Raw genomic sequence first — 12796 nt, 5'->3', positions numbered from 1 at the left:
GAACTCACAGACATCTGCCTGCCTCTGCCTTCTGAGTGCTGGGATTAAAAGTGTGTGCCACCACGCCTGGCTTTGTTCTGAGCCATTTAACATGGGTGCTGGGCATCGAACTCCTGCTCCCTGCAAAAGCAATATGTTCCCTTACGCTGTCTTCTATCTGTGCCACCTTTCAGCCGGTTTAGTGACTTTTGTGGTATCTTGCAATTGTCTGTTCTTTGTTGTCACTGTCTCCCTACGGCCTCTAGCCCAAACAGGGTTCCTCCTCCTCCTCCTCCACTACCCAGAGGTGACCCAGGTGTGGCACCTGTTGGTGACTAGTGTGAATTCTAACAACAGGGACATGATTTAATATAGAGGACAGCAGGGAGGCAGCAAAGGGGGTACCTTTCTCATTTGTGCTTTTCAAAAATAGCTTCTCCCTCCTTGCAGAAACATCATGTGTGTACGTGAGGTCATCCTGTGACTGCCAGGGTGTTGCACCTTCTCCCTGGCTTGCATGCCCTTCACTAGAGAAGACGGACTTGTTAACACCAGCCTCCACACCCAGTTGCAAGCACCCTCATACATATATGTACATGCACACACATGCATGGACATACAGATGCGTGCACGCACTCTGTGTGTGGTGTGTGTTCAGGCGTATGTACCACAGTATGCATGAAGGTCAGAGAACAATCTCAGGCATCAGCGGTCCTCACCTTCCGCTTTGCTTAAGATGGAGTTTCTTGTGTGACAGGACATATCACTCTAGCTGGCCACATGCTTCTGAGATCATCTTGCCACCCCCCTCACCCCACCCCCACCTTGCCATAGGAACACCAAGATGGCAGACATGTGTCAGGACTTCCGGATCTGCACTCGGATCTTCAGGCCTGTACCTCAAGCACTTCGCTCCATGAACCATCTCCCCTGCCCCGTGCTTTTCTTCACTGATGGCTTTTTTGCATGTCTCCCTGCTGGAAGGCTTGGTCCTGGGGTCTCTTAGGGACATGGTAAGGCACGCTCCCTAAGTGCTCCCATCACAACCTAGCCGGGGAGCAGTCTGTGCCAGGGAACCAGGTATGAAGCACCCAGGTAACCACAACCCAACCTTCATTATCCTGCCATTTGTACTGAATAAACTCTGCCAGGCGGCACGGGTGACTTCTTGGTGTCATGGAGGGGGTGGGGAGGGGACAGGGTGCAGATCTATCCATGCCCCTTGCATGCCAAGACCCATGCTGAGTTGAGGGGGCCATTGGTCCCTGTCCTCCCCCCAATCCTGGCAGCCTCCCATGGCAGTGGGCGGCCCAGATGGTGGGGCACCTCCCCCACGGCTCTCTGGGAGTTGTTGGCTGTGCAGGCCCAGCAGCTGGGAGAGGAATGTGTTTCCTTTGCGAGCCAGCCGCAGGGTGAGCGGGCCTGGACATCTGGATCCCATTTGCAGCCTTGTGGACAGCACAGCACGGAGGGCTTTAATTCCAGGGTTCCCATCCTCCCCTGCTTTTTAACTCTGTTTAGTCCAGGGTGCTGTGAGGGCCCAGCTGACCAGGGTTCTGGGCACTCTCACAGGCGGGGCCCTGGGCTCCAGCATCTACTTTTGGAGATTCTGAGCTCAGATTCTTGTCCTGGAAACATGACAGGATGGTGTCCTGGCCAGGAGTGTCACCCCATGTCACTTGTACTCGTTTTTCTCCCCTACATGTTTTTGTCTGCAATTAAGGTCACCTGTATGAATTGTCACTCATGGGCCACTTTTCCATATCAGTGAGTGGCATTCGTGACAGGCTTATAAGCAGAGTGCTTGAGGTATAAACAAACACACACACACACACACCATGTAGTCTGAAGACAACTCAGTGTGCACACGTGATCAACAGACGTTACCTGATGGGTCCCTGGACCCCTCCTGTCCCGGGGAAGGACCTCCCTGACTTTAATCACCATACTAGGCTGTTTGCGAACTTCATACTCAGGGACCCCAGGATGTGCTCTTTGGAGTCTGGCTTCTTCACTTAGGTATGGGTTTCTGAGATGGAGCCATGCTGTGCTTAGCGGCAGGTCCCTTTGTCATCGTGGTCTAGTTTTCAGCTGTGTGGGTATACTGCAATTCTTGGTGGTCACTTGGGAGGTTTCTACTTGGGCCTCTCTATGATCACGTGGCTAATCGCAGTCACTACTTATGGGATACAAAGCTACTGGAGTCTTGGGCGCATCATTAAGATTGACAGATGTGCCGGGCGTGGTGGCGCAGGCCTTTAATCCTAGCATTCAGGAGGCAGAGGCAGGTGGATTGCTGTGAGCTTGAGGCCAACCTGGTCTACAAAGTGAGTTCAGGACAGCCAAGGCTACACAGAGAAACCCTGTCTTGAAAAACAAAACAAAAAAGTTTGACAGATGCTGACCCATGGGTTTCCAATGTGAATGTCAGTGAGTTGTTGGTGTGTAACAAACCAGCCCAGACTGAGTGCTCTGGAGCTACCACTGATCTCCAGCAGGGGGGCGCCTCAGGTGAGTTCCATGGGCAGCTCTTCTGCCCTCAGCTGGCAGGGGTGGGGTGGAATTTTCTCCTAAAGAAGATGAGCCTTTGAATCTGTTAGGCCTACTTACAGAGTATGCAAGAGGGTTTGCAGGCAGCAACATAGCTGTACCAAAGCAGATGCAGTGGAGTGTCTGCACCCAGCATGCAGGAGAGCTTAGGTCACAGTCTCTTTCCCATGCCAGCCTGTATACTCTAGTGCCTATCGTAGACCCTGGTGTGCAGTTAGGAAAGAACAGCATACAGAAGGCTAGGAGAAGTGATTACACTATCAGACGAGGGGCCATGACCCTCCCTCTCTGAGGGAATGTCCACTGTCCACAGGCTGGACCATGGTGGACTCTTGGAAGCAGGCACAGCTGATCGGATGAAGATGGAGGCTCTTTTGCTCAGAGGGTGGGACAGCTGCTGGCCTTGCCCTCTGCTCTATGGTGGGCCTGGCAAGGGCAGAAGTTCTGTTGAGTGCTAGGCACTCTGATGACTGGGCCCAGCTGGGCTCGCTGGACTCCTGTGTGTGCCATGCCCTCCAGTGGCCTGAGGCTGTTTACCCATAGTTTCACAATGGAGCAGGTGAGGCTGGTAGCAGGTGACACCAAGCTGTACTGTCTCTCATCTCTTTCCTACTGGCCACAGCAGGCCTGGGGCTGGCTCTGTTCAAAGGACAACTAGCAGCCTCACCTCTCCAGAATGGCTGGTGTAAAGGCTGCAGAGGAAGGCTGTGTTATGTGAAGTGGAATGACCAGAGCTGGTGATGTCTGTGCCTCAGTTTCCCCATATGCAAATGGAATTCTGACACCCCCACAGCTTTACCATGTGAAATGGGGGAGTCAGTCCAGAGCCCATGCTAGCACAGCGGCTCTCTGCAAAGGGGAACCAGGCTGACACGGCAGGTTGCATATGCATGCCAAACTCAGCCTTCCTCTGTGGCCTGCACGCCACGCCCCCCACACTTGTAGAACCATGTGTCCTGCCCACATGTGGTAGGTATTCATTCTAGATGCTTCTCTCTTCCCCTTTCAGTTCCAGTGATGACTACACCCAGACCCTTGCATATGCTAGGCAAGTGCTATTCCACTGAGCTACTTCCCAGGTCATTTGCTTTTGGGTCAGGGTCTTGGTAAGTTGCCCAGGTTGGCCTAACACTTGGCAATCCTCCTGGTTCAGACCCTAGAGTAGGAGGGCTCAGCACTTGGGTTAGCGCATTTGTCCTGGCGACTCTCACGAAATGTGGTGGGTTCATGCTCCCCGCTTTGTAGGCAAAGAAAGCTGAAGCTCAGCGTAAGAAAAGGCTGGTAATGTCCTCACCATAAGCTGGGACTCGAGCTCCGCATCCTCTGCCTGCCTCTTCTCCTCCAGGGCTTTAGAGACAGGTTAGAACCAGCCTCCCATTTTACAGGAACCGTAGCAGACTTCCGAGTCCATGAAACTCCCTCGTATTTGCTGGCTGAACCAGCCCCCACCCCAATGTGTGCTCCCGTTTTCCTGGTGGGTACCAAGGTTCAGAGTCATTCATGGTAACCCCTGGTTCTCACAGTTAGAGTAGGAACCAAGTCTCCTGCCTCCCGGCTCTCCAGTGTTACCATGGTGACCTTCATTGTCACCATGGACCAAGGATGATGGGGTTCTTGGGTTCTTCCTGTGCTGGACTACAGGAAGAGCAGTGCCAGGCAGAGTTAAAACCAGAGAATGGCCCTGAGTCAGACCTCCGAGAACAAGGCAGGGCCAAGCAGAACCAACCCTGCTTGACTCTGGGTGCTGTCACCACGGGGGCAGGAGGACTGCCTGGCCAGTGGAGCAGCGAGCAGGAAACACTAATCCCCGTAGTTTTGTATTATTACTTATTCATGGCCGTGGCGGCTGATGGAGACCAGATGTGGGAAGCCAGTGGCGCGGACACCTGGGACTCGTTAGGGCTGCGTCCCACCCACTCCCGAGTTCCCTGCCCGAGGGATCAAAGCTGAGTGCTTCTGAGCCTAGCTTTGGACAGCACAGGATGGAGCTCAGCCCCCAGGTCAGACTGCTCCCCAGACATAGGGTCACCCAGAGGAAGCCCCCAGCCCTTTGCTGTGCCTTGGGCCTGGGAGCCCGAGACCAAGGCCCAAATTCTTTCTGGGTATCCCACAGAGAAGCTCCAGAAGAGGGCTGTGTCCCCTGGAAGTTTGTCCTGGGCTCAAAAGATGACAATCTTACATGAGCCCTCTAGTGACTCCAGATATTGTACCTAAGCCTCCATATCCAGGACAGAAACCCATCATTACCACCACCACCACCAAGACCAGTCCCTGGCAGAGGATGGGGGATGGGAAGGACAGGCCAACACCACCTGCTACATCAGTGGCCCCTAAGGACTTGTACATGTCCTCCCCCACCCCCTGCCCCCAATGGCTGTGCTGCCAACCCCTCTCATTATCAAAGAGTCCATCTGAATATCAGGCAGCTTGGACCCCCTCAGGGCCAGGGCAGCTAGGACACACCCACCATACACCCCATGGCCCTGAGCACCCAGGGAAGGCAACTCTGTCCACATGGAGCAGAGGTCCTCCAGTGATCCTCTTTTGTGCCTAGCCTGTCCTCGGAGGTGGTTATGGGGCTCCCGACATGTCCCCCATCACATCGTCCTGGTGGTCCCGAGGCTTCCTGCATCTTTGCTGTGTCACTTCATTCCGTGTTGCTTTCACACGTATCTGGGTTCACTGTTCACTGCTTTGCTTGTGAGTGTAAAGGAAGAAGGGGTGCTTGAGTTTGGTGTTTAGCTTTTGATGGTATCCGGTTCTTTGTGATTAGATGGGACTGTTGGTTGTAGAGGGTTGAAAGACACTTTATTTTTACTACATTTATTTATGTGGTAAGTGTGTGTGGGGACACGTTCCAGGATATGTTTGTGAAGGTCAGAGCACAACTTATAGGAGTTGGTTCACTAACTTCCACCATACAGGTTCTGGGGTTCAGTCAAACTCAGGTTGGTCTGATGGCAAGCACCTTTCCCCACTGAGCCATCTCGCCAGTCTTGAAAAGCCATTGCAAGTGGAGATCTCTAAATGGATGGATGAGTGAGTGAGTAGATAGATAGGTGGATGGATGGTGTACAAGTGATGCAAGCAGGAACTCATGGATGAGTGCTGGGTAGGTAAATGAGGGGTGGATGGAAAAGAGGATGGGTAGATAATGGAGATGGGTGCATACACGGATAATGTGTGGCTTTATGAGTAGATGATGGAAATATGGGGATGGATAGATGGATGGATGATGGATGGGTGGATAGATGGATGGATGGATGGATGGATGGATGAATAGGTGGATGGATGAATAGGTGGATGGATGAATATAGAGTAAGGTGGATGGATGGATGGATGATGGATGGGTGGATAGATGGATGGATGGATGGGTGGATGGATGAATGGATGGATGGATGGATGAATAGGTGGATGGATGGATGGATGGATGATGGGTGGGTGACTGGATGGGTGGTTAAATGAGTGAATAGATGATGGATGATGGATGGATGGATGGATAGATAGATGGATGTGGGTGGGAAAATGGATGGATGAATGGATGGGTGGATGGGGATGGCTGGATGGATAGGTGGGTGGGTGGATAGATGGATGGATGGATGGGGGATGGATTGATGGATGGATGGATAGGTGGGTGGGTGGGTAGATAATGGGTGGATGAATGGATTGGGTATGGATGAATGGATGGGTGGATAAATGGATGGATGGGTGAGTGGATGATGATTAGATGATGGATGGGTAGATGGATGGAGATGGATGTAAACACTGCTGGAAACACTCCAGTAGCCTATGTGGAGGCATCAAAATGCTGAAGCATTCCAAACCACCTCATAGTCTGTGGCCCCTGACAGCCATGTGAACTTCCTACCTCTCAATTTTTCCATCTTTCCCATGGGGATGGTGTTGCCCAACTTTAGGAGCCTCTGGGGAACAGATTCGTTAAAACAAAACAAAACAAACAATTGCAGTCATGACAAAGATATGAAGGATGAGACGGTAGGCAACAGAGACCTGGAAGAGGTAGCATTTCCACAGGAGGACACTAGCTGGTACAAAGGTTCTGGGGCAGGAGCTTCTGAGGCTGGAGAGTGAGGCTGTAGTGTGAGGGCAGAGGGGACAGTTAGCCGCAAGTGGCAGGCTTGGGAACATGTCCTAGAAGGTTAGCTGACCCTGCTGCATCTGAGGAAATCTAATCATGTAGGGTTACCTTGGCTTTGGTGGCACAGTGTTGGACCACTGCCAGCCAAATGTAGAGGCTGGAATCCAGAGATAAGGGCTCTGTGCTCCTTACACGCTGGTGGCATTGCGGGGACCTCAAGTGACCCTGAGTATTGGGACAGCCTACCAAGTTATGAGGATGCAATGGAGTGATTTCAGCCTCCTGGGGTCTTCTCTTTATGCCCATCTCACATTTCCTACAGAATGATCTAGTATCTCCTGTCTCTGACGCTCTCTTGTGTGTGTTTTGTGGGAGGAGATGAGTGCATATGCTGTGGAGGCCAAACTCACTGACCTGAAACTTGCTAAGTAGACTAGATTTGCCAGCCAGCAAGCCCCAGGAGCTCTGTCTCCCGCCTCTCCAGTCCCTGGGGTTACAAGAACATGCCACCATGCCCAGTTCCCTACATGGGTGCTGGGAAAGAAACTCAGGTCCTGTGTTCAATCCCCAGCACCAACTTACCCATATCCCCAGCCCTAGAACACTGTAGTTCCACAGCTGAAAGAGAAAATAGCCCCTGGTAGCACGCATCTCTTTCAGCCAATGGCATGCCACATACCTTTGACTTTTCACTGTGGTCCCCACATCACAGATGTAGACTGCCCACCTGGGTGACAGCATCTAAATCTGAGCCAATTCTCTCCAAAGTGCCCTTTGTTCTTCTACCTTTGACTGAGGACTTTGTGCTTTGGGGACACTGCCCCCCCCCCCCGTGTGTGAGGGGTTGGCTGTACTTATAGAAGAGATGCCTAAACCCGGGAGCCTTGATACCTCCATGTGCCTTCAAGCCCCAACCTGCTCATGGTCAGCCCAGAAATAGAGAGACAGCCTGACCCTTTCTGCACCCTGTCCAGTCTACACCAGGCTCCATAGAGAAGGAGCCCCACGTCTGACCAGCTGGAGGCACAGCCTGGGTTTTCCTTATCTGCCGACCTCACAGATTAATGGTGGGGACAGCAGGCAGTGACAAACAAAGAGCACTGAGGTAGGGACCAGACTCAGTCCTGACTTTGTGATCACTGTTGCCTCCGAGACCTGCTGATGCACACAGTGACCTAGGTCACTGCAGAGGTCAGTCAGACTGTGCCTAGAAAGCCAGGCTCTGAATTTGCTAAGGACACAAAGGTCTGAAGAGACCTAGCCAGAAAGACGGTCAACTCTATGCTGGACCTAGGCCAGTTCCCAGCCGGGAGGGCGGGCTGGGAACTACAGCCGATGGGGACAGTGATGGATGGAGTGGCCTGTTCTGGCACATTCCGTGTTCTTTCCCACAGGCTCTACTGGCCTTAGAGAGCTGCTTCCTCTGTGGATGCTGAGCAGCACTCAGCTGGGAACTGGGTACTGTCGTGGACAACACAGGGGCTCCCCTGGGCCCACAAGCAGCCATGGGGCCTGGGAATTTTCTGGAGGGTGGGAACAAGGAAGTGGCAGAGACTGAGATGGGCTGGAGGAGGAGCCAGGCCTCCCGTACACCCTCTTTCTTCCCAGAGATCATCCTAGACTCCGCCAGCTTTGGGCACTATAGGATGGTTTAGGGGTACCACTGCTTCCCGTTCCCTCCTCACTCGAGTTCCTCAGGGGTAACCCAAATCCTCTCTGCCAGACCCTATATGCAGTTTCTAGGATCCAGGATAGGGAAACCATAAGCTTCCTTTTCTGAGGAGGACCAGAGGGAAGACACTATCAGCTCTAAAAAACAACATGAGAGGCTGGGTATATTCTAGAGACCTTGGGAGCTGGCGTGGGTCACCTGGCTGCAGGGGTCCCTGAAACCAGCAGGGCCAAGCTACCCAAATCCAATTTTATTGCTGGCATCTAAGCTGGGCATCTTGGATAGATCACTAGACCACTCTGTGCCTCAGTTTCCCCACCTGAAAGGTGGAGCGGGATTGTATGGATGAAGGCTGTTGGGAGCATCGAGGGCTGCCGAGGCCCTCATGAAGCAGGCATTCCTCATCCTTAGGCCACATGATGTCATGGGCTCCTTACCTCATTTCCTCGGGATGAGGGGGCTGGGCCTCCCTGAGCCTCTGCCACTTCCCTGTACCCACCCTGCAGCATCCCCCACCTGCCGCAGTATAAGAACTGTGGTACTGTCCTAGGCCACATAGCAAGCAGGCAATGTAATGGAGCGCAGAGCACGATCAAGCTGGTTACAGAAGTTCCCCAGCAACTACTTTAGAGTAGGTGACCACACGATGACTCCATGTCTGTTCTGCTGGGGTGAAGGTTGGCCCTACAGGTTTGGGCATGGATCTGGCTCTCTAGGCATTTCCATGCTTTTTTCACATGATCCCCTCTGTGGCTGCAGGCTGTCGCCATGCCAGTTGCCTGTACTAAAGAATTCACAACAGTCAGGCAGTGGTGGCGCACGCCCTTAATCCCAGCACTCAGGAGGCAGAGGCAGGTGGATGGCTATGAGTTCAAGGCCAGCCTGGCCTACAAAGGGAGTCCAGGACAGCCAAGGATACACAGAGAAACCCTGTCTTGAAAAACAAAAACAAACAAAAAAGAATTCACAGCAATGGCTTGGCCAAGAGCTGGTACATAGTTCCAATCCTGGCTGCCCCACTCACAAGCCATGAACCTCAGTGAGACTCTGGAGGGGCCCTGAGGTCAGCAGCTGTCACCTGGAACACATGGTCAGTGGTGCTGCCCTGAGGACAGCTGTGGTTTTTACTCCCACTTGCTCACCTCACAACAAGGAAAGCCCAGCTAAACAGGCAAAGAGAACCTCTGCCCAGCTACCTGGAAACACAACGTAGAGTCTGGGGACAAAGGCCTGGACAGGTGGATGTAGGAAGGCTTGGAACCAATGGACAAGATCCAGCTCTGTAGTGCACAGCCGAGCGGCTTTGGAGAAATCACTTCTTGGGCCTCAGTTTCCCCTGTACGAGATGGAACCGTAACAGTACCGGGAGGAGGCTGTGCAGGTTGGAGATCCAGCAGGAGTGTGACTGAGGCCGTGGGTTTGACCTTGGTGGGACAAAAGGAAAAGAAACAGCTCCAAGCTGCCCAGATTTCAGGGCAGAGACCGCTTCTCTATGGGTCCCCAGAGCATCCACTAGTGGGACACCATACCCGGCCAGCTTCTTCTACTCAGGCTTTTAGAGTATGTGCCTGGAGGGCCCCGGGGAAGCAGAGCAGAAAGATACAGCCTGGGAAGGACTCATACCTGCCATTGGCTTTTGTGAGCCAGTACAGTGTCGGGAGGAAAATTAGTGAAAGTTACCAGCGAGTCTAGAGATGCACCTCAGTTGGTAGAGCACTTTTGTAGCATGCACAAAGCCCTGGGTTCAATCCCCAGCACCCATAGCCTGGGTGTGGTGGCACACGCTTGTCATCCCAGCATTCAGAAGTGGAGGCAGAAGTATCAGAAGTTCAAGGCCATCTTTGGCTACGCAGCAAATCTCTACTAAGTAAATAAATCGATCAGCTGGTCCTTGGGCACTGCCCACCAGGCTCCCTATATCCTCTCCCTGAGGTTCCTGGCAAGGTACTCCAGAGCAATGCTTCCTCACTGGGCTGCCACAGTGATCTCTGTCCTCAGTCATCACCTTTTGGTGGCTGCAATCCCACAAAGAAGCCTTGCAGGTGGGTTGGACAGGGAGCCAGGAATCTGCAGTGGGGTGACAGTCCAGAGGAACTTCGAGGAGGGGGTAAGCTGGAGAGGGAAACAAGATTTCCCGAGGCATGCTGGGAGCTGGACACCCTTAGGTTGCTGAAAGGAAAGCAAGGAAAGTGTGAAGGCAGAACAGGGGAGCAACTCCAGATCTGTGAGGCCACTGACGGGTCTGAAGCAGGAGGCAAGGTGCCTCTGAGTCCCCGCGCTCACTGGCTTTGGAGCCATGTGTGCTGTGTGACTTGGGGCAGATTGTGACACCTGTGTACCTGGCCCTCTCTTTGAAATGGGCTTTGAGTGGAATCATTACCTCAGGACTTTTATGAGGACAGATGAGCTCCAGGGCATGTTGGGAACTGCTTGCAATGAGCATTTGAGGCTCTGAAGCAATGACCTTTAGCCTCCGTAATTCATGTCCTGTTTAAAAAAAAAAAAAAAAAAATTAAGTCTCTGCAGGCACCAGGCACCTACAGGGCGCCTTTGACATCATGGGCATGCAAGCGGTAGCCACTGCAACACGGTAGCATGGCCTGTGGCACCAGTGGGTCTACCAATGGCCCATCACTGAACAATCATGCTGAAAGGTAATAACTAGTGCCCATGGTGCCTTTATTCAATTGGTTCTACTTTGTTTGGTACTTGAAGCTCAGGAGAAGCCACACCCGGCCACCAACCTCTGCCCCCCTAACTCCCTGTGAGAGGCTTCAGAGACACAGAGTGTCCCCAATGTCCTGGGCCTGTGACCAGGGCCTGCCTGGCACTTGAGACATTTGGCCCTGGCAATACCCTCCCAGGCAGCCCCATCTGCCCGAGGGCCCAAGGGCAGGCTGGACAGGTGAAGGGCTGATGAGGACGGGCTGCTGCACGCTGAAGCAGCCAGCCACAGTTGCCTTCTTTGGTTGTTGTCACCGGAGACTGGCCATCAACCTTACAGCCAGGCATAGTGTTGATAGGTCCCCACAGCTGCGGCCACACATGTGCCCAGCCATCAGACCTTGGACAGTTGAGGGAGGGGAGGGGCCAAGCACCGGCAGGAGGGGGGCCAGAGGCCACAGCTGGGGGACAGCAGGTGCCTCAGCCTGGGTGGCTGCTGTGTGCCATCTGCTCCCATTCTGTCCCTCCTCATGATCCCAGCAAGAGGGGGGCTTCTTGCCTCTTCCTTGCAGACCTAGACACAAGTCATCATTGGCCACCGTGTTTGTCTAGGGTGTCTCGGAGCGTCTCTTCCCTCTGCAGGAAGGTGTGGGGCTCCCTGGGATGCTGTGGGAGGGGGTGATGCCCACAGGGGCGCAATGATGGTGGCCAAGGACGACAAATTCCATAACTCAGCCTCTGTACCCTCTGCTGTGGAAGACCCTGTGGGTATGATCAGAACGTGGGTGACAGGCAGTTATTGGGGCAGTCTGCTTTCTGCTCATAGCAGGCGGGAGCCCGCTCTCCCCCTTGCTGGCCCTGGAGAGCTGAGTCACATGACATAGAGGCAACTCATACAGATCTTTCCACCCATTCTGCCTGACCATACCTTAAGGTGAAAGGGAAGCCCGGGGGCCTCACTGTCAACTGCAAAGAATGTCCTAAGCAGGGCCTGCCTGCCCCTTGGACTTAGGCTGACCCATGCCTTCACTGCATGGCCCTGCTCTGGAGCCCTTGGCTATCCGGGGTCCACCTGACCATCATCACCGCCTTACCTTCTTTCCTGCTCATCTGACGGCAAGCTGGGCACCGTGCTGAGAGCTGGGTCACTGGATGAAGGCTGATCTTGGATGTACTGAGCCTATAGGTCACATTTCAGGGATCAGGCCCTGGGCACATTGGCATCCACAAGCCTCCCATAGGGGTCACAAGGACAGGAGATGGTTTAAATGGTGCTTCCGTGCCCAAGCTGGTTCCCCCGTCCCTCCAAGGACAGTCTCAGCATCTGGAAATCTGGGGTCACCACCCTCCATATATGCCTTATAAATGCAGATACTCAGGGTAGGCCAGAAGAATTGAGATGGGGCCCGAACATGGAGACCTGCATTGTGGGCTCCCGCACACACTAGTCCTGACAAGCCCACCTTCAGCCTGGCTCTTGGTTTCACCTGTGTGTGGATGCTAGCCACCTGTGCGAACACCTGGGGTTCCCACAGGATGGGTGGAGTCAGGAGTCCACCTGGCCAGTGGAAGCTCAGGCCTCTGCCCAGGTGCTGGCCAGCTTGCTCTGCCCTCAGCTGCTTGATCCTTTTTTCCCCCCTCTCTCTCTGTCTCTTTTCCTTAGCTAACAGGAAGGAGAAGGCTGCAGCAATGCCAGACTCTCCGGCTGAAGTGAAGACGCAGCCCCGGTCCACACCCCCCAGCATGCCACCCCCACCTCCCACAGCATCCCAGGGAGCCACACGACCACCCTCCTTCACACCTCACACACGTGAGTGCCCCCTCATACTGCC

The 12796-nt window shown here is 53.7% G+C and overlaps 1 protein-coding gene across 1 annotated transcript in view; it reads left to right on the top strand.

Moving 5' to 3' along the window:
- The window catches only part of Cbfa2t3 (CBFA2/RUNX1 partner transcriptional co-repressor 3), a 48472-nt gene that overhangs the window by 16229 nt on the left and 19447 nt on the right, over positions 1-12796 (top strand). Inside the window, exon 2 of the mRNA XM_051168539.1 lies at positions 12628-12774. Coding sequence (XP_051024496.1) covers positions 12628-12774 — 147 coding nt within the window. The remainder of the gene's footprint in view (positions 1-12627; positions 12775-12796) is intronic.

This window comes from Acomys russatus, chromosome 26 (genome assembly GCF_903995435.1).
Source record: "Acomys russatus chromosome 26, mAcoRus1.1, whole genome shotgun sequence".
NCBI lineage: Eukaryota > Metazoa > Chordata > Mammalia > Rodentia > Muridae > Acomys > Acomys russatus.
Note: the sequence above shows the minus strand (reverse complement) of the source record. Positions and strands in the feature narration are given on the sequence as shown.